The sequence below is a fragment of the Sylvia atricapilla genome, chromosome 12, assembly GCF_009819655.1.
Source record: "Sylvia atricapilla isolate bSylAtr1 chromosome 12, bSylAtr1.pri, whole genome shotgun sequence".
NCBI lineage: Eukaryota > Metazoa > Chordata > Aves > Passeriformes > Sylviidae > Sylvia > Sylvia atricapilla.
Window position 1 is genome coordinate 13,180,783 of NC_089151.1, and position 21,715 is coordinate 13,202,497.

The 21,715-nt window shown below is 42.1% G+C and overlaps 1 protein-coding gene across 3 annotated transcripts in view; it reads left to right on the plus strand.

Annotated features, from left to right (window-relative positions):
- ZNF423 (zinc finger protein 423) overlaps positions 1 to 21,715 on the plus strand; it is a 581,899-nt gene that overhangs the window by 471,274 nt on the left and 88,910 nt on the right. For all 3 annotated transcript variants that reach the window (XM_066327879.1, XM_066327878.1, XM_066327880.1), the window contains one exon: positions 12,292 to 15,515. In XM_066327879.1, the coding sequence (XP_066183976.1) occupies positions 12,292 to 15,515 (3,224 nt within the window). The remainder of the gene's footprint in view (positions 1 to 12,291; positions 15,516 to 21,715) is intronic.

The window sequence follows — 21,715 nt, forward strand, 5'->3', positions numbered from 1 at the left end:
ATGTGCTATGAGATGGAGGAAGTGGGATTCAGTTTCACAACTAATTCTGTCTGAAGGTGTGAGGAAGCAGTTACTGAGTTTTCATTCATTTGTCCAATTTAGTTTGTTTTTTTTTTTTTTTTGGAAAGGGTGGGATGGGCCAAAGTTCTTATTTTAGAGAGCAGCACAGTTTATTTGTGGTCAGAAACTCTTCTGTCCTGAAAAATCTTTGCCTTATTGACCACAACTAAAATAAATAGTAGAAAAGCCTTAGCAAAAAATGTAAATAATATGTGAATTGTCTCTGGGGAACCTTGTTCTCTCACTCTCCTGTGGGAGACACCAGTTGCCCAGTCTGTGCTCCTATCTGGGCAGGGAGCTTTGGCTGTGGGTCTGGGAAGGGCAAAACCAAACAGATTCCAGGTAGGAGGCAAGGGGTTTTCGTTATTTAGTTATATTTAAGACAGTAGGCTTTTTGCAAATTAATCTGGTCTGAGCTTTAAAACTCTGTGTTGTTTATGAAAACAATAGTTTTTCATTTCCATGGTGAGGGTGTGTGTTTTCAGCCATGAATTGACTGGAGATGTTTATTGAACACATCTGGTTTTGGAGGTACAAGTGTGTCTTTTAAATCTCTGATGCCTGATTTCCCAGAGAGATTTTTGTTTATTTTTTATATAGTCTTGCCTTTTCTGTTATGATTTTTGACCGTTTTTCCTGTGCAGAAAATGTGACCCTACCCTAAACATCCACCACCAGCTTCCACCTGTATTTTGTTTAGGGCACTCTTATGCAGAAAGTCTGTACCTTTCTGTAAAGAGCCTTGCTGTATCTGTAGTGTCAAGATGAACCTTTGTAGAATAAATTCAATCCCTCTCTCCCCCACAGCCTCCTCATTCCTTTTACTGAGTTATTTAGTCTATTAACATTCCCAGATACTTTTTTGTAAGTATAACCAGTCCTCATCATGTGGGTAAAGTTAGAGAGAAATCTATTGACTATAGCTTTTCCCTTTATTTCATTTAATTCTCTGATATCTGTGCCAATGTCTGTGTGAGACTGCTCTCAAATGGAAGGAGTGCTGTTAGCAAGTCGGTGGGGAAACAGATATTTGTTTGCAAGTGCCAAGACATTTGCTGTCCCTCCTTCTCTTCAGGGATAAATTGAGATGATTCAGTGTACACTCCAACCCTAATTTTAATCCCATTTAAACAAATAATAGTGCCCTGCACCTTTCCTCATTATAAATTCACTTTCTCAAGTATCTGTGGCCAAGGCACAGAGACAGTTACTAACTAGAATAAATTGTGCAATTCACATTTTGTGGGAGGCAGAAAAGCCAGCCACACATGTGGTCAGGAGAAAACCCCCATTGCTAGTTAAACTAGAGCCATCTGAATAGAGAAAATGAGCACCTAAGACTGTAAAACAATTCAGGAGGAAGGTGGCTCTGCCACAGGGGACTTTGAGGAGAGTGCCCCTGTTCCGCTCCGTGGGCAGTGTGGTGCTTTGCAGCTGGGGCTGGGAGCACAGCGGGGATGGAGGGGAGGGTCCTGCCAGGCTCCTGGCAGGAGGGCAGCAGGGCTGGAGGGGCTGTCTTCTCCTGGTTGGATTTGCTTTGGCTCCCCAGCTGCGCTCCCCCCTTCTGCCTGCCTGCACTGATGAGCATCCTCCCTCCGGGAGGCTTTCTCCGGAGCGTGGTCGCTGCTGACTGACAACCTGAGAAGCCTCTAAAGAATTTAGAGATGCTCAAAAAGTCTCTTGCAAACTTGTTGTGTAGGAGATGGGGCAGAGCCTGGGCTGGGCTCAGTGCTGGGTATCCATAGGAGAGGGATATCCAGTGCTCTGGTGCTTGCAGTGGGCACCACAAGGCTCGTCCCCTGCAGCCTGAACGGGATCCAATGCTGGGCATGGGATCCCTCCTTGAGCTGCACCAATGGAGTTGTGAGCCTGAGGAAAAGAGACCTTGGCTGCTGCCACAGCTTTTCTTTTGAACGCCTGAGAGCGCAGTCGCACGATTTGTCATCGGGCCCTTCAGTCAAAAGGGCAAAGATGTGTTGGAAGAAGAGAGCGGCTTTCGGTGGATGGTTTTGTTGTGTGGTGCAGTGCAAGTCCTCAGATCACAGATGCCGGGTCACTGACGGTTAAACTTGAAAGGACTCTCATGCAGCACGTTTGTTGTAGGGAAACACTGGTGTACCGAGAGCAATCTTACCGGGTGGCAAATGCGTCTGTTTGCTTGCTCGTTTTAAAAGTCTCCTCTTGTATAAAATGGTGGGTACTGTTAGGAAAAAAGAAGTAGCATTACCATACAGTGCAGAATACATGTCTCTCCTAGGCAAGCCATGCTGTTTGACTTTCATCTTGAAGAGTAAAAAAACTATAGTTATTTTCTTTTTAAACCTTTCAGTTATGCCAGGTATTGATAAGTGGAGAACTTCCTTCCCACCTCTGTTTCATGCAGTTCCCCTCAGGCCAGTTACAAAGAAGGTGCAGATTCATGACCAATGTTTATGATAATCAGGAGTGTGCTTCATATTCACCAGTGTGTGTTACATTTGTGGGTGCTCTTTTTAAATTTTAAATGAATTAATTTCTTAAAAATTGTTCACTAACAAACCCAAAGTCTTAACTAATTTTACTTTGCCCTAATGCACACCACCCACAAGGAATGGAGGAATGGGAGATTTACTCAGCTGGAGCAAACCCCATTTCCAGTCTTGGGTCAGATGGAGCTGGTGACTTCTTCAGCTCCAGGGGTACCCACTGGGGTCACTGGGGCACACAAGCTCCTCCAAAACCAGGCAGATGGAGGCCTTGAGGGAGGGGCTACACTCACCAGATGTGTGGAAGTTGTGATGTTTGCAAGTGCAGCTTCATTTCCGTTCATGATGTTTGCATGAAATCTTAATTCTGAATTCACTGAAGGGACAGGAAATACATGCACCTTTCTGAAAATATCTCTAGTAGAACTGGCTATATCTCACATTTATGTCACTTGAATTTTGAGGAGTGTTGAGTAACTGCTGTTCCCATTGAATTCAATGGGATTGCTGTGAATACACAACACATTTGGAAGTCAGAACAATAATGTGTGTGCACAGCTATAAAACAGGTTACTTGATACTGTTTGTCACATGTAATTTACTTTTCTTCCCTTCTTCTTTGAAGGCAGTATAAAATCTGGATGTTGTTGGTTTTTACTGTTTGTTTATTGCTGAGTAATTTCAGCCAACATGTGTTTTTCAGCATTAAGTCTATTCATCATGAACATCAACCCACTGAAATTGTAAGTGCGTCACCGTTTTCCCACCTAGATCAAAATGAGAGTCTGGAACAGCCTCCTTCTTTTTAACTTAACAAGCTGGTTTTATTTTCCCCTGCAACCTGCTATAATGATATGACCAGCTTTAAGTTCCTCAGGCTAGAAAGCTTGGCAGTAAAGTTCTGTGCAGGGCAGAGGTTTGAAATGTGAGCATTTTCTCAGGTTTGGAACATGGCAATTGTCTTCTCTTCCACTAAGCACTGATGGAAAAGACTCATTTAGAAGCAGAATTCTATTCTCTGGAAAGTACTTATCATCTGCTAGACACAGGGACTGCAAACCCATTTTCTTACAGGTCAGGTCACCATGTAATATCAGTGGAAGGTCACATCATAGAAAGCCATCCTAGCAGTGCAGTCACTTCTGGTGACCCCAGCCAGAGGGCACTGAGCATTTTTGGTGTCTGGTCCATTTTTTCATTTCTAGTGGTTCTTTTCACTCACAGCTGATACATGACAGAAGAGTGGAAACAGCTCTGCAGAAATGGAAAGGCCATTCTAATATTCTCTACCAGCACAGAAGCAGATAGCCATTTGTCTTAGCAGTGACAGCAAATTATCAGAGAACTCTTAGCAAAGCTGTCTTTGTCCTAGTTTGCCACTGCCCCAGTTTTAAAGGCATTTGGTTCTCCAGACTGCTGCCCGCACCATCAAAATGAGCTCTGACTTGATTCTGCACAAGCTGAATATCCTGTGGGAAAGAAAGTGTTGCTTGTCCTTGTCAGTGCTGACTTCCAACACTCGCTGCTCCCCGTGCAGGATATGACCCTTAAATGAATTTTATGAATGAGCTAAATGAATTGTAATTGATGACTTCACTTGAAAGTACAATCCAAAAACACGAGGGCGAGCACAATAAAGCATTAAATTAAATCACAACAATCTGGAGCATTTGTGGAGAAAAGTCTGTCTCTCTTTACCTTCAGCTTCTCCGTTCACTGAGTATCTGCAAACAGCGGCTAGTCTGTGTTTCTGGTGCTATGGTTATGAACTGAGGCAAAGAGCTTGAGCTGAGTCTGTGTGACCGCATGTGCCTGAGGGTACTCAGCAAAACAGCCTGAGAACAGGTGCCTGCTGTATTTGAGAGCCGCCTGATCAAATGGGAGGGAGGAAATCATAAATCTAGGAAATTCATCTCATGCATTTCATCCCACCAGAAAGGCTGTCCCGCTGGCCACATTTCCACGAGCAGCTCAATCTCGGTCTCAGGTGTGTGCTGTATGGGAACACCCTCCCTGCTAACAGCGGCAAAGCACAAGGAAGGGAAACAATCTCTATACAGAGATAAGCAAATTCATGAAGTAATGCATGTATTGCAGAGACCTGCACAGAGGCTGATGTTCTTCTCTGGGCTGAGTCTTTGGCTCTGCAAAGGGGCAGTGCAGGGCCCAGGGCTGGCCCCACTGATGCTGTGAGGAGGGCAGGCTCTGCAAAGCTGCTCAGATCACTGCAGCCACCCTGCTTGCAGCCCTATGCTTAGATAAAAAAGAAGGCAGGCACAGCTCTTAATTGCTGTGTGTTGTCTCTTTGTTTTGCATAATCAAGTGTTGAAATCATGATAAATGTTGACATCAAGTAGCAAGAAGTGCAGAATATAATTGTGTAAGGCCAATGGGGTCATATGAAGTTTGTGTTCTGGCTAACATAATATGTAGAAATATTACTAACAATCAGCATAAGTATTACCATTTATTATAACTAATTTTATAACTAATTATTATAAGTAATAATTATTCTACTAGGATTTTTTTTCCCTGAGGGCTTTGTCATTCCTAATGTTTGAAAGTTGTACATGTCACAGCTGAAACTCTAATTCTATAATATTCTCTCAATGTGACTGTTGCATCCGTGATGCATTTGCGTGACTCCATATACAGTTTTGTTCTTTTACATCTGTCTTACAGCATGCCCTTTTGCTAAGGCATGCTGTAGGCATCAAGGCAGGCGAGAATGACACAGGACCCTCTAGGTAGCAGGGTAAGCAGAAGCAGCAAGCTATTAGGATCTTTCTGTTATTTCATTGATGATTTTGTAGGTATCATCTTCTAATCTCATTTAAAAAAGACTGAATGTGCATTTGAATATTTCTGAGGACCAAATTGCTAAGGAAAATCTATATATAATCCTAACATTTTGGTAGGAATAGGGTGAGTTATTATTGATTCACAGAGCACGACAAAACATCACTGCATGAATTAGCAAACAGCTGTTTCTAATTTGAGTTTAGAACTGTACACAGAGGAACTTGTTTTAGTGTTCACTCCTTTCATTTATAATGAATTTTAATTACCGCTACAGGTGAGAAAAATGTAGAAACAAGCTTGTATCTTGTGGAAGAAACAAAGGAGAGACAGATGCTAACAGATTTACAGTCTGTGATAAAAGGAATGTTTTGGTACACTTTACATGTAATTAGACTGCAGCTGTTTTCAGTCCCAAGTCCATGATGCACAGCAGAATATAGTATCTGCTGCTTTTCCAAAGGGAGTAAAGAAAAACAGTGATTCAACTCTGAAAGCATTTAGTTTATTCCTAAATCTAACATAAAACTTTCTTCTCCAGCCCTGTTATGCCATTTATCGAAGTGTGAAATAACTTATTTAATGATATGTTAATTTTTTGTTACCAGCAAAATACAGACTGTTTGACATAAGGAAAAAAATGTTAAAAATAACTTTTTTTATCATCTGTTCAGATTTATGGATCACCCTGTCGATGGTCATTACTGAGCCTTGATATCTCTGCTAATGGGAAACAAGGGCTCAGGCATGCATTACTCTGCCTTAACAAGTTTCTGAATATCAGCTAAGCTTCAATAGACATCTTTGTATGTACTTTTAACTTGCAGTATAAAAAAGACTAATTAGATGTATCTTTGATCACTACAGAAAGGTTTAAACAAAGACAGCAAGGTTTAAACTGTCTATGTGTAACAGTTTATCTGTGGCAGACATCCCAGCAAGTTTAGTGTTTGAAATTCTGCACTACATCTTGTGCTGATTTTGTATTCTAAATACAAAGTTACTCTCTGCATGAGAAGAAAAATCAGATTATATGTACTTTCCATTGAGCCAGACGTCTTCCTTGCTTTTTAAAAAAAATCACTATAAAATGAATTGCAGTTCGAAGATGAGAAACTGGGAAAAATGTCTCTAACCTTTGGTAATTCAGTCCAACAAAAATGCTTACCTCATAAGCATGTGATTAGGTATAACTGACTTTCTCTCAAGTCAGAGATAATAATGAAAGCACAGCCTGTGGTGCCACTTACATTAGCACCTCTTAGACTTTTATCCAATTTCATGTTTGCTTCGAACATTTTATACATATATATACATGCATATATATATACATATATATAAAGAATACCATAGTGCCTTAAAATACAGAACTCTGACTTGTTTGGTGAAGAACCTGACATCACTGAAGTGTGAAGCTCAGTGTAGAGTCCTTCAGAGCAGTGTGAACTTCCCAGGCCCTCCTCCCTGCCTTGGCTAAGGGTGGGTTAAGCAGTTCTGGGGGACAGTTGCATGATATTTTTTCAGGAATAATTATAAGTAAGTTGCAGAAATCCTTCTTCTCTCATTTAGTGAAGTGTGCTTGAGTGTGCTGGGTGTCAGTCACAGCCCAGCAGTGACAGTGCCATTCAGAGGTAGGTGCAGTGTCAGTGTACAAGGACTTTCATTGCCAGTGGGCTGGTGGGTCACAGTCCACTATTGCCTTCTGTGACACAACAAACAGAAGCTAGGAAATGCATAAAAAATCGAGTTTGGAATATTAATGGTACTTCTAATTATTTCTTTTAACTGTGAGGGAAATGTGCAGGAAAATGGGATTAAACACTCCAACAACAAAAAAAAAATTAAGTAAAAAGCTGTCGCAGAGCACTGAAAATGTTGAGCTTAAAACATTTGCTATGTAAACTTGATTTGCATTATTTCACACCAGCACTGCAGTGTAAATGAGCAGCGTATGCTATGTGAGGTTCTTACTATAATCCATTGTAATGATTTATCCCTGGCTTTAATACATGGTGCAGCAATGCAAAATTTGCTGTAACCAGTGCTGAGGATTTGTCAGTCCTCAATCTCTGTGTTTTATTCTCATAGTTAAGCATCTGCAATAATAATAATTATTGAAATTGATACCATTTTCATTGGACTTCCCTTCTGAGGATGTCTCAGGGTTTTCACAGCTATACAGAAGTAAGCCCTACAATTTGCCCTTGAGAAGCAGATGGCTTTTTGCTATTATGGAGATGAGGAATGGAAGCACAGTTCTGTAGTGTGTCTTATGATGCCAAGCTTGTTTTCAAAAATAAGTTACTTTTTTTTGGGTGCTGGAATTCCATCAACTTTCAACAGCTTAAAGCATTTTCAGTGCTTTGAGCATCTTTAACTTGTGCATCATGGAGGGACTCAGAGAGAAACAGAAGTCTGAGCTTAAACAGGAATCCTTCCTTCAACAATCAATTTTGGGGTTTGTGTTTGTTAATTTAAGTATTTCTCTTGTGTACTAGCTCTGTGCTAGAGGAATAAACCTGATAGAATAAGATCACGTTCTAAATCTGACCTACTTGGTTTATTGTCCCGTATGGAGATGCCGTCTGGGCTCAGGAGGGGAGCCTTAAAGATGTCTCTTTGGCCAGACCCTGGATTTTTCTGATGCCTGGGGCTGGTTGTGCAGGCTCTCCTGAGCCCCGTGGTGCTCAACCTGTGCTGGTGGCACTGGAATGAACTGGCCTGCTGTACTGCACAGGCCACATTGCAGCACACCCGTGGTGTGGAGGGATGCACAGGGAGAGCCACCTGAACTCCCCACACACAGGGCAGACAGAGTAGGGAGGTTTTTCAATGGAGGGGCACTCCATGGTACTCCGTTGGTCAACAAGAGGTTTAGGCAAGGACAAACTTCAGGTCCAGGCCAGCAGATGTGATCTCTGTGCATGTGTTTTGTTCTGAAAAGAAAAAGCAACCAGCTGGGAGTAGCCTGGGTTTGTGCAGCTCCTGCCCAGGAATGTGGCCCACAGGGCTGGGTGACTGGGCAGCTGAGCAAGGAAATGAAGCTCTGCTCAAAGTTCAGCAGGAGAGAACTGTTTTCTGCTACCTGTGGGCAGGGAGATGGGAAGGTGTTTGCAGGGACTGTGAAATTGTGTCTGGTTGATTATATTTCTATTAGCAAAACAACTCTGGAATAATAGATATATCAATGTCAGCAAATGTATGCTGAGATGGCAGTGCTGCTTACTCCTGGCAATCTGTGATGTGCCATTTGTCTCCTTTCTAAGAGATCACATCTTTTTAAGACTTCATTTTATTGTTTTAGCTTCATGAATATGTGTCTGAACTTGGCTTGTGTTATCTGTAAGATAAATAGAGAATGAAGTGTGATTTATACTACATTTTGGCCAAATGGTCCTTCTTAGAAGGAAAAATACATTTATTGAATGCATTGAGGCGGGAATTAGCTCCTCACTGATGATGATAAATGCTTGCAGTCCTGTAAACGTGCTGAACATTAAGTTACTAAATTACTGCACTACTTTGAGATTGATTATCAAGAATGGCCCTTTAAGCTTCATGACCTGCACATATATCCTGAGGACTACTGACACCCTGAAGCTTCTTTAATGCTCTTCTTTTCCTAATTAAACTTTTTATTGAATTTTCTTACCCTTTTAATACTTGTTTTGATTCTCCTATGCGCAAGTGACAAAAGCCTTGCACCAGCCATGTGATTCTCTATTTTAGAACAGTCCCACTTTGCAGGATTAGCCATTTTAATGACTTTAATCTCCTTTTTGAAAGTGATTTTTCTCATTCTGCTACATTCCTTTGATTGCATTAATGTAGAATTATTATTCTAACCATCTTTGCCAGACATGTCATACCACATCTAAAATATATCTTCCCACTAAAATATTACTGTGGTAAAATACCTTAGAATTTTCTCCTCAGTTCATTATAGGTCTTTTCTTCAATTTAATATGGCAGGTTAAAATTAACAGGGCTATTATTCATTCCATAAAGAGATTAATGATAATGAGTTTTCCCTAATTTCTTCAGTTTAGTTGTTCAGTAATTTAGTGTCTTGTTTGTAAGGAATCCAGGTAGGTTGTTTCTGGTGCTTAAAGTTTGTTCTAAAATTCTTTTAAAACTGCAAAAGTATGAGAAAATGCTGGAATAAAACAATCTAGAAACTAAATATGAAAATTGGTAAAAGGTCCAATTGAAACTAACAAAAGGAGACAATCTTTGCTTTCTGTGTAAACACTTCCATTTTATGACAGATCCAGCTTTCCAACCTGAGAAATGTTAATTTTTTGGAATCCAAATTATATTAGCAAAGGCTTTGTGCTTCACTCACAAAGTAATACTAATACCAGCTTTCTTTGATTTTGTTTTCTGAATAGCCCAATATGTTTGAAGAGCAGCAGCTGGAGGGGATCTGGCTCTAGTTGAATGTGAGGCTGTGCTTTGAGGTAGATCTGTTCATTTCAGAGGAAAAAGAGACTTTCTAGAGATTTGTTCAATTTGCGTGGTGGGCCAATGTAATGGTTGGCATAAGTGTATATGGATGTAAGGAAGTTAAAGCAGTTGGCCCAGCCTGTGTTACCACTGGATTTGGCCCATGGCAGCTCAGGTTTCCGAGCTGAACAATGGAGCTTTATTCGGTGGAGGCGTTCGCAGAGCTCGGGCTTCTCCCGGCGCAGCCCTTCCTCCGTGCGCCGCCGCTCCGCACAAGGCACGGGCAGCCGGGCTGCGAAAGGGAGCTGTTTGCAGGGCGCGTATCTTTACAAACATTTCTGCAAACAGACATATAAAATTATTGTAATTACAGCCACTGAGCCCGAGCAGTAACTAGCAAATGGTGGGGTGCTTTTTCTCTTGTTTTTCTCCTCTCTCCCCCTCTCCGTAGACAGCAGCAGCAAACGCAACATGTGCTGCCCTAGTTCAGGCCCAGCATCCCCCTCGTGCTCCCCTTTGTCTCCTTGCCCCTGGAGGAGCCCAGCTGGTGAGAGGAGGGAATTAGGCAGCCCTGAGCTACCGGCACCTCCCCGGGGCCCCTAATCCGGGCGCTGGCAGCCGGCTGCCTCTTCCCTCCGACGGCCCGTGGCCGCAGGTCCGTGGGGACGGAGCCCCGGATACGGCTGGCGGCAAAGCTGGGGGCTGGCGGGGGCTGCGGCTCCCTGGGGGCTCCGCAAAGCTGTGCTGGCAGCGGGGTGGGCGGCGGAGGTGGCTTAAATTGGGAACATGAGGCTTTGTTGCAGCTGCAGAGAGAGAGAGAGAGCCGTTCATGGTCGGGGGAGTGACGCCTGAGAAAAGTTTACATAAAAATCAGGAGCTCGTTGTCTGCGTTTTAGGCTTGGGCTCCGCCAGATTTGGAGGAGCTAGTTGAGCGCAAAGACCTTGAGAGTCTTAGAAGCGCGGATGCTCGCTGAGAGTCGAGGTGCATTTCGGGAGCAGGAAGAAGCAGGTTCTCGGTGCCCAGCATCGCTCTGGAGCAGGAGGTTTAGTTAAACGGGGGAGCAGAGCTCTCTGGGGAGCACGGGGTGCAGAGAGCGGACGCCTGACCTGGAAAATAGAGATCCCCGTCCTGCAGGAAAAGTTGTTTGGGGTGTGCTTATTTGGTTTAGTTTTTTTCCAAGCTCGTTGCTCTCTTTCTTTCCCTGGGATGAAGAAGCAGGTGTTTGCCAGGGCAGTCGGTGCTGCAGGAGCTGCCTGGCACGGTGGTGGTACCCTCATTAGCCGAGCCCTTCTTGGAGAGCTCCTGGCCGTACTTGTGCCTTCTCCGCCTGGTGACTGCAGTTGGCAGGCACGGGGAGTGCGCGTGTGGCAGCCTACACACACAGCCGGGGATTTCTTTATTGGTTTGTTTTAGTGAAAACTGAAGTAGGAACATTCAATGTTCTGTAAGGACTGTGTATCTGGAGCACTGGCTCCTTGTTGGAATCTCCAGATGTATGTGTGGTCAGCGCCTTCCATCATTTACATGAACTTTATTTTTGCTTCATTCTGTGGTTTAGTTTGATATCAGACTAGTGGCATTTATGTTTCGCTCAACATCTCTGGATTTGTTGGAATTAGGATATTTGAACTCACTCTCATCTGTTTCTTGTTAACAGTTCTGTTAATGAAAGCTGACAACATTTTATGTATTTTTCCTAAAATGACAGTGGGGCTGCTGGGGTTGGTGCTATGTTTCTTTATGGTAATATGGAATTATAAAATATTTTTCAGAGCTTCATATTGAGTAAGGGAAATAGTTATTAAAACGGAGGCTAGGCCATTTTTGGTTTATCCTGAACTTGATTCTTTTGTGATGTCTTGAGATCTCCAGTGGTGATTTTCCTAGACTTCAAAAATTCTGTTTGATTTTGTACCAAGAGGGCAACATTACCTTTTATAAAAGCAAACATGGTAATGGTGCAGATCTCTTATCTGATTTTCTTGAGCTCTCTCAAATCTAATGCTTTTATTCCACCTAGATGTTCAACTCTGCCTTTGAACAGCCTTTCATTCTGTTACAGTTTTGAGACAGAACTGAAGGGGTTTTTTTAATGGAGGCATTACTTAAAATCATCTTGATGTAGCATTTAACAGACCCACAAATTCACAGGTGATCACTTAACACTGTAGCTTTCTGAAATGTTTGTATTGCTTCATTGCACATTGTGTTTCGCTTTCTTTATTCATTGTTTATTGCTTTACAGTACAGTGAGCAGGTGTTAAACCTGCTAAAGAAAAATGCTTTTTATTAACACTATATGTTGGCATATTTGTGAATTATGTATACAAATATATTTTTATTTCTCTTTCTCAAACCTCCTTTCAAATTCAAGAGGGTTTATTGGGGGGTTTTTTCAGTTGATTTTTTTTTTTTTAATGCTGTAGTAGCAAAAGCCCATAGTGTTGTTGAGAGCTTTGTCCTTATTTCACAGATGCACTGGGAATTGTTTTTAATCTCCTTTCTGCTTTCCCATTACAGATGGTGATGACGACCCACAACTCTCCTGGGTGGCTTCATCTCCCTCCAGCAAAGATGTTGCATCACCCACTCAGATGATAGGAGATGGGTGTGATCTCGGCATCGGGGAGGAGGAAGGGGGGACTGGCCTGCCGTATCCCTGTCAGTTTTGTGATAAGTCCTTCATTCGCCTGAGCTACCTTAAAAGGCACGAGCAGATCCACAGTGACAAACTACCTTTCAAATGCACCTACTGTAGCCGGCTTTTTAAGCACAAGAGGAGTAGGGATCGCCACATAAAGCTTCACACAGGGGATAAAAAGTACCATTGCCACGAATGCGAGGCTGCATTCTCCCGCAGCGACCACCTCAAAATCCACCTGAAAACCCACAGCTCCAGCAAACCATTCAAGTGTACTGTGTGTAAACGTGGGTTTTCATCTACCAGCTCATTGCAGAGTCACATGCAAGCTCATAAAAAGAACAAGGAACATATGGCAAAGACTGAGAAAGAGGTGAAGAAGGATGATTTTATGTGTGATTACTGTGAAGAGACATTCAGTCAGACTGAAGATTTGGAGAAGCACGTAATGACACGCCACCCACAGCTTTCCGAGAAGGCAGATTTGCAGTGTATTCATTGCCCTGAAGTATTCGTAGATGAAAACTCGCTGCTCTCACACATTCATCAAGCCCATGCCAACAAAAAACACAAGTGCCCTATGTGCCCAGAGCAGTTTTCTTCAGTGGAGGAAGTCTATTGCCACTTGGACAGCCACAGACAACCTGACTCCAGCAACCACAGCATCAGCCCTGACCCAGTCCTGGGCAGTGTGGCGTCCATGAGCAGCGCAACGCCCGACTCCAGCGCGTCAGTGGAAAGAGGCTCCACTCCAGATTCGACCTTAAAGCCTTTGAGAGGACAAAAGAAAACCAGGTCTGTTGACAGAGAGGAAGGCCAGAACTGGTCTAAAGTTACTTACAGCTGCCCCTACTGCTCGAAGCGTGACTTCAACAGCCTTGCTGTTCTGGAGATTCATCTGAAGACCATTCATGCAGACAAACCTCAGCAAAGCCACACGTGCCAGATCTGCCTTGATTCCATGCCTACACTGTACAACTTGAATGAACACGTGAGAAAAGTGCACAAAAACCATGCCTATCCCATGATGCAGTTTAGCAACATTTCTGCCTTTCATTGTAATTACTGCCCGGAGATGTTTGCAGATATCAACAGCTTGCAGGAACACATCCGTATTACTCACTGCGGCCCAAATGCTACCCCTCAAGATGGCAACAATGCTTTCTTCTGTAACCAGTGCTCCATGGGCTTTCTGACTGAAGCTACCTTGACTGAGCACATCCAGCAGACTCACTGCAATGTAGGAAATTCAAAATTGGATTCCCCTGTCATTCAGCCAACACAGTCTTTTATGGAAGTTTATTCATGCCCTTATTGCACAAACTCCCCCATTTTTGGCTCCATCCTGAAGCTTACAAAGCATATTAAAGAAAACCACAAGAACATTCCTCTGGCACACAATAAGAAGTCAAAAGCAGAGCAGAGTCCAGTTTCTTCTGATGTTGAAGTCTCTTCCCCTAAAAGGCAGCGGCTTTCTGCAAGTGTAAACTCAGTGTCTAATGGTGAATACCCATGTAATCAGTGTGATCTAAAGTTCTCAAATTTTGAAAGTTTTCAGACCCATTTAAAGTTGCATTTGGAGTTGCTGTTGAGGAAACAGTCTTGCCCTCAGTGCAAAGAAGACTTTGATTCCCAGGAGTCTCTTCTGCAACATCTCACTGTACATTACATGACAACTTCCACTCATTATGTATGTGAGAGTTGTGACAAACAGTTTTCTTCAGTGGATGATTTGCAGAAGCATTTGTTGGACATGCATACTTTTGTGTTGTATCACTGCACCCTTTGCCAAGAAGTTTTTGATTCCAAGGTATCTATCCAAGTGCATCTGGCAGTCAAGCATAGCAATGAAAAGAAGATGTATCGTTGCACAGCCTGTAACTGGGATTTTAGGAAGGAGGTAGATCTCCAGATCCATGTGAAGCATAGTCACTTGGGTAATCCATCAAAGTCTCACAAATGTATCTTCTGTGGTGAGACCTTCAGCACAGAGGTAGAACTGCAGTGCCACATCACAACCCACAGCAAAAAATACAACTGCAAGTTTTGTAGCAAAGCTTTTCATGCCATCATCTTGCTTGAAAAGCACTTGCGGGAAAAGCATTGTGTTTTTGATGCTAGTGCTGAGAATGGTACAGCTAATGGTATGACCCCAACAAATAAGAAGACAGAAGGGGCAGATATTCAGAACATGTTAATGAAGAATCCGGATACTTCCAACAGTCATGAAGCCAGTGAGGATGATGTGGATGCTTCTGAGCCCATGTATGGCTGTGACATTTGTGGGGCTGCCTACACTATGGAGGTCCTCTTGCAGAACCATCGTTTGAGAGATCATAACATCAGGCCTGGGGAGGATGACTGTTCTAGGAAGAAAGCAGAATTCATTAAAGGTAGCCACAAGTGTAATATCTGCTCAAGGACCTTTTTCTCAGAAAATGGCCTGAGAGAGCACATGCAGACCCATCGAGGCCCGGCTAAGCACTACATGTGCCCCATCTGTGGGGAACGCTTCCCATCGCTCCTGACCCTGACGGAGCACAAAGTCACTCACAGCAAGAGTTTGGATACAGGGACGTGCCGGATCTGCAAAATGCCGCTGCAGAGCGAGGAGGAGTTCATCGAGCACTGCCAGATGCATCCGGATCTCAGAAACTCCCTCACTGGGTTTCGCTGTGTTGTCTGCATGCAGACGGTCACCTCTACCCTGGAGCTGAAAATTCATGGGACGTTCCATATGCAGAAATTGGCAGGAAACTCTGCAACCTCATCGCCTAATGGCCAGGCCTTGCAAAAACTCTACAAGTGTGCGCTGTGCTTGAAGGAGTTCCGGAATAAGCAGGACTTGGTAAAGTTGGATGTGAATGGCCTTCCCTATGGCCTGTGTGCTGGATGCATGACCAGGAGCACCAATGGACAGTCTTCGAGCTTGACTCCACAGGAGGTGAACGAGAGGCCGTGTGGCAGCCTGAGGTGTCCAGAGTGTAGTGTCAAATTTGAAAGTGCTGAAGACCTAGAGAGCCACATTCAGGTAGACCACCGAGACCTGACACCCGAGACCAGTGGCCAAAGGAAAGGTACCCAGACATCCCCTGTTCCCAGAGTAAGTACTGCTGAATATTAAAGTGTCTGAGGGATAAAATGTAGACCTTCAATGTGAGAACCGATCTGATATTATTTTTTTTTAAATTGTCACTTTATCAAATCACTTGTGCTACTAAAAATCCCTCAGTGGAACAGGAGGAAGGGTAGAATAATTCACATAGAACAATCAGAAGTTGCTCAGCCTTGCAGGTGCCTTGATTCCTAGTAGCAGCACATCAGATTTTTTACCACAGAACTGCCCTAGATTTACCAACAGAGACCTGAGACACTTGGGCAGTGGGGATTGAGTTTGTCCACGAATTCTGATTCTACTGAACTGGCAGATCTGGAAAAGCTGGGGTAATTTAATGAAAAATGGAGATGCTGAGTACCCAAAAGAATAAAAAAAAATCTAATCTGTCATAGTTGAGGAATGAGATTATTTCTTACTTGGAAAATAATAATGAACAGGAGGATATAGGAACTTGTGAGGGAAAATACAGTGAACTCCATCTTACCCCCCAAATTCTCACCTAAACCAAACTTCTGTGCTAAAGAGCTTGTCCCTAGGAATGTCTGTCAGAGTGAGTGTTTTGAGGTTACTTGGAGGTCTGTGTGCATTTGTGTGAGCTTGTCTGTGTGTGTGTATGCTTTCAAAAGTGACTTTAAAAGAACCTGCTTCATGGCCCATCTGTAGGTGCCAGTAGGGGATAAGTAGTTTCTTAGCATATCTGGACATTGTCTAATGCAGATTACATAAAAGTGTGCTGTCCTTGACTTTCTGCAGATAGCCTGCTTTCCCATTTCTTAGCTTACAAGTTACTTGGGAACATGCAGATCCAAGTAAGGTTCCAGAAGCCTACTCAGGAGATTAATATCATTTGCAGTTTATAGTCTTTTTAAATTATTTGTTGACGTTTTGGTTCAAGAATGGGCCAAGTCAGTCCTTCCTCTGTCAGGAACAGATGGAATGAGAAGTGGATTTTGGAAATCTTCTCAGGAGACCAACAGCAGACACATCTGAGTATTGATATCATCTGACATTTTTAATTAAACATGATGGGGTGAGATTTTCAAAAGTATCTAAGGAAATTAGGCACCCAACTCCTAATGAATAATTCCATCCGTAGATGCCTGTTTATGTCAATCTGCTAATTAAAGCACCCACAAACACATCTTACTGAATTAAAAGCACCTGAAAATACCATCCATTCAGCTAGAACACCAGAGGCTGGGTAAGTAAGAGAGGGCCTTAAGGATGTGGACTGAGGACTCCAAGGGAGCTGCTGGTGCAGGTTGTGTCCATGGCAGGAACTGTTTTTTCTGCTCTGTGTGGGGCAGCAGCATCTGGGTGAGCTGGGCTGGGCACGGCCTTGCTGGAGCAGGGCCCCAGTCCAGCCTCCTGAGCCATCCCACAGAAAGCTTGATTTCTTTTCTTGTTTTCTCTCTTCTGGTAAAACCATTGGATATTGTTCCCTTTGGGTGTGACTAAGCCTCCAGGCACATGCAGATAATTTTGCAGAAGAATGAGGAATAGAAATATCCCTCCTTTGGTGTGATACCTAGGTCTGGCTAGATCATTGTCCTTCTTCCTCCTCAGGACTTCATATTGTTCTAAATTCTTGAAAAATGCCTCCATTCTATTAGGTAGGACTAATTCGTATTGCTGCACCTATGGAATTACCTTTCCCTTCCTATCAGCAAGCAGAGCACATTGCCATTTTCTTTATTTCTTGCTTTAACTCTTTCTTTTCCACGACGGCTTCCATACTTGTTCTCTCAGGAGAATTTTGAGTTCTTCAATAAGGTAATGCTTTGAATTACATCCCATGAGGGAAGTTTTGAGTTTCTTTGTAGAAGATAATGAAAAATCAGCATTTGTGACGATGGCAAATGGTACCTTACTGGTGTCTGTGGCCTGCACATATGCTAATATCAGAGATAAGCATCCCAGGAATATATATATTGTCATTAGGAATAATCTGTTATCTTAGCCTTCATTATAGGCACGAGACCTGAATCTGGTATCAGTTCACTAGAAAACTATTGGTATTTCACTCAGGGTTCTGAAGGCAATGAGTGCCCTTTGTGTTTGCCTAGTAGAGGGATTTTCAAAGAATTGTACTGGCTTTTAAATGGTGATACATCTCTGCATTCAAGAACAGTGTTTACTTAACTTCATTGGCTTCATAGCAAAGTTAAGTGAGTTGAACAGGAGCTCTCTTGTCATCTTGTTGGTGTGCTGCACACAGGTAAAATGCCACTTTAATGGAGCCATCTGTAGTGCATAGTGCAGGTAGAGTGAGCTGCACATGTTCAAAGAGCTACTTCTCTCCAACTCTTGAGTATTCCTGAATTTCATTTTTTAAACACCTTATTTATTTTTTCTGTCTTAAATAGAAAAACAGTTGAAGGTTAGGACAAGGTACAGTCAGAAGCAACATACAGGTGGATTAGATTTTTAAGTAGTGGGCATTATTTCAGAGTAAATAAGAATAAGCATAGTGAAATTCAAGTAAATGGAAAAGATCATAATAACATATAAAATCTGTAACTTCTTTCTATGCCAGAAGTCACACCACCAGCCATTATTTACTTTTTGCTAGAAGAGACGAATGTGGAAATCTAAAGGAATTTCAGGAAAAAAAACTTAAGTGAAGATTTAACCCTGAAGTGAAAGAAAGGGAGAAAATAATTATTAGCCCTTGATGAATAAAGAGTATTTGGGACGAAAAAAAGAACAGGAGAAACTGAAACTCCTTTTTATTGTAGGTATTTAAGTTTGTGTATATAGCACCACAAACGAAGTATGATGATTTTGTTATATTTTATTTTGATTTTTTACTTTTTTATTATTTGAGGTTTTATTCTGAAGATCAGTAGTATACAGCTAGAGGAGCATTGAAAAATACTCAGAATTTCTTGGCAAGCTTGGCTTTTTAATCCTTAAGAATGGAAGAAAGCACGTAAGCCTTGAATATCCTGCTGTATTCTGTCTTCCTCACATTTTTAGTATGGCAAACAAACAGGAAGATATACCTGTAAACTGATCATGCTTGTTTCTAGGATGCCTGCCTAGGATCTGTTCATGTTGATCAACAAGATGGATTTCTAGGTAGACATAGTTTTTGCAGTGTGTATATGGCAACATCCTCTTTGGAGGATTTGTTTTTGGGAGTTTTAAGACAAGTCAATGGTCTTCTGCAAGGGACATCACTAAGAGGAATAAATGAAATACAACTTAGTAGTAAAAGATTTCTTTAACATCCATTTTTGTTTCATTCATATAGTTTTATGTGAGCTATTCTGTTTGGATAGGACTGGAAGTGTTTTTTTCATATGAGAATCAAAGGTAAAGGTATCATTCCCGTATCTGACACAAGTGTAGTTCAAGGCCTTTTTTGAATTACACTAAGATCTCTTCAGAGGTGTTGCTTTCCTGTTTTTCTGAATCTTTCTCTGTGTAGCAGCTTCAGTTTTGAATGCATTTTATTAATTCATATCCATGTTCCTTCTAGAGGAATGTGCAGATCTTAAGAAACATGACTAATTGTTTAGTATGGAGATTTTTTTCCTTTCCTAGTACTGCAAACAGCCACATTTCAAGCTGTTCTTTCTCTTGCACAGATATATCTTTATTTTGTACCATAGGTATCATGAAAAATGCTTGTTTAACATTGACAGTGGCAAATGTTTAGACTTCCGTTAAGTCTTCTTCTTGAATGGTGTTACTATTTTTAGCCCACCTGGTTTATTTGGAGTGAAGAAGCAAAGGAGGTAGCATAGAAAGTTGGAAGAATAAACCGTATTGTGTTGCTTTATTCAGTTTTTTTCTCTTGCACACTTTCTTGGACTCAGTTCCTTCTCTTTGTTCTCCCCCACAACCCTTCTCTTCCCTTGTAAATCCACTTGAATGGAGGAATATTTTCTTTGTGGAACAGGAAACTATTTCCAGATTTAAAGGAGGATAGTCTGGAAAACCCATGGGAACAATAGATACTTCAGAAAAGAAAACAGAACCCTCTGTTGTTATTACTACAGTTGTGTGCCAGGACTAGAATTAAATATCTTGCATTTGTGGGGAATGAGCTCTCAGCTGAAGGCCTGCTCATCTGGTATCTTTTATCACCTAGATGCCATCACCTGACTCGGTTAGCTCCTCAGAGTGTGGGCACCTTCGTTGTCACCACTTGTGAAGAGAAAACTTTAAGAAAAGATAACCGATCCATTAATAACGTTCATTAAGCAGAAAAAAATGTAATAGAACATCATATTTGGAAGGATGTTTTGTGACATTCTTTTAAAGGCAGTTATTAATGAGCCAAAAAATCAGCTCTTCCACCTCTTGCATATACATTTGGGTGCTATCTAGGTATGGTTCTTTTGAGACCTGTGTAGGCCATTTATTAACCTCACTCCATCTCAAGTGGGGTGCCCTGTCACAGGAGCCGTCACCTTGCTTAAGCTGCTCATCTGCATGCACAGGTCTCAGCTGAGGCTAAAGGTAGCACAGAGAGGAAATCTGAAATCTGCCGAGGGCTCCTCATGCCAAGCAGAGTGTTTTATGAGATTGTGAAATGGTGTGGAGGAGTTAGCACTGGGTCTGTGTATAAACAAAGACATCCTGTCTCCAGATCTGTTAATAAGTAGCTTTCAGAAGCACCAAAATCAATTAAAAAATGAATCATTTGTCTGTGTTTAATATAACTTTGAAGGTTTGAAATAGAATCAGGCTGAAATACTGTCTTCTAGCTGGTTACTGAGGGAACCCTTGTAGCTGAGATAAGCGCTGGACAAGGCACAGAACTTAGCTTTGAAGTTTTAAGGATGAGGAAGTTTTAAAGGTGACCATGTGACCACATGAATCAGTCACTACCCAATCCTATTTTACTCTTTTAAAGTTTTTTGTGTTTTGTTTTTGAAGTTAGGAGCCCTCAGCATGTGTGTGCCAGTGTGTTTGAGAGGACATGTGTATGTACGTGTGCTGCGCTCGTCTGCCAGAATAGATTCCCCAGAAAGAGTGCTGCAGAAATCCAGCTGCTTTTCCATTAACAGCCTTGATTTCCAAATGGACTCCAGGAGGATACTTTCTTGAGCTGCCTAGGGATAACTAGCCAATCCAACTATTTCCTTTTATATGGTTGGCTGTGTCAGCCTTCGGCCAATGGAGTAGAGCCTTCTTCCTATTATCAAGTTAATCACCCATTGTTGTTTAAGCCTAGAAAGCCCTGCCTAAGCAAACACACACTGGTACAGAATTCATGGAATATGCCTAACTTCCATAGACTGGTGCATTTGTTATTATGGTGTTACAGCCTGTTCATTAACCTCCAGCAGGCTACCTTGTTGCCATCGATGACATGAGAAGTAGTTAAGCTCTTGGTAGCACCTAATTTGTTCTTTCCTCAGCAGGTGCTTGAGGAAATTGGATCCCATGCACAGGGGGGGTGACAGCAACTCCTCTTGTTTAACTCAAAACTTCAGACTTATTACTGCTGTCCTAAAAATGAGGTTCTTTACCTGGGTGTGGGGTGGAGGCTGAAGAAAAAGTAATGTGCATCTAAAAGTACAAAAAAAAGTACCCTCAAAAATATTTTCCTTCATTTCCTTTCCTTTAAAAGGTTAAGAGGGAATTGTTTACTGAATTGGACTTCTCAGTGCTGTTGGTTTGGGGTTCTCATCCATCCCTTGTGGCCAGCACACAGAGATTTCACGTGTTCTGCTGCCACCAGCTTTGGCCATGGGGATGCAGACCTCATGCTTGTGCCTAGTGGCAATTGTTGCAGTAGGAATTATTCTCCAGAAACAAGTAGGCACAAAAGGCCAAATTTTTCTAAATTACACATCAAAAAGTGTCCATTTAGGTAGCATATTCCCATGCAGTAAATAAGCATGTACATCAAACCAAAGCGCCATACTCCTGTTTTGGGAAATAATACTTTTTGCAAGTGTACAAACCCTAGTCTTCATGATTTTTTTTCTTTTCTTTTTTTTCCTGAGTTGGATGCCCAGCTTGTCAACATGCATTTTTATTTCTGCAAATGGTTTCTTGGATTTTTTCCTGCCACGTTACACAAGCACACGCATCACTGTAAATCTAAGTGCAAACCCTATTTTCTGTTTGAATAAATGGTTCATGTAATTGCCTCCTCACACTGTCTCCTGACTTCTTCATACTTCCCTGGTATGACTTTGAGATGGAGAAAATATAAACAGATT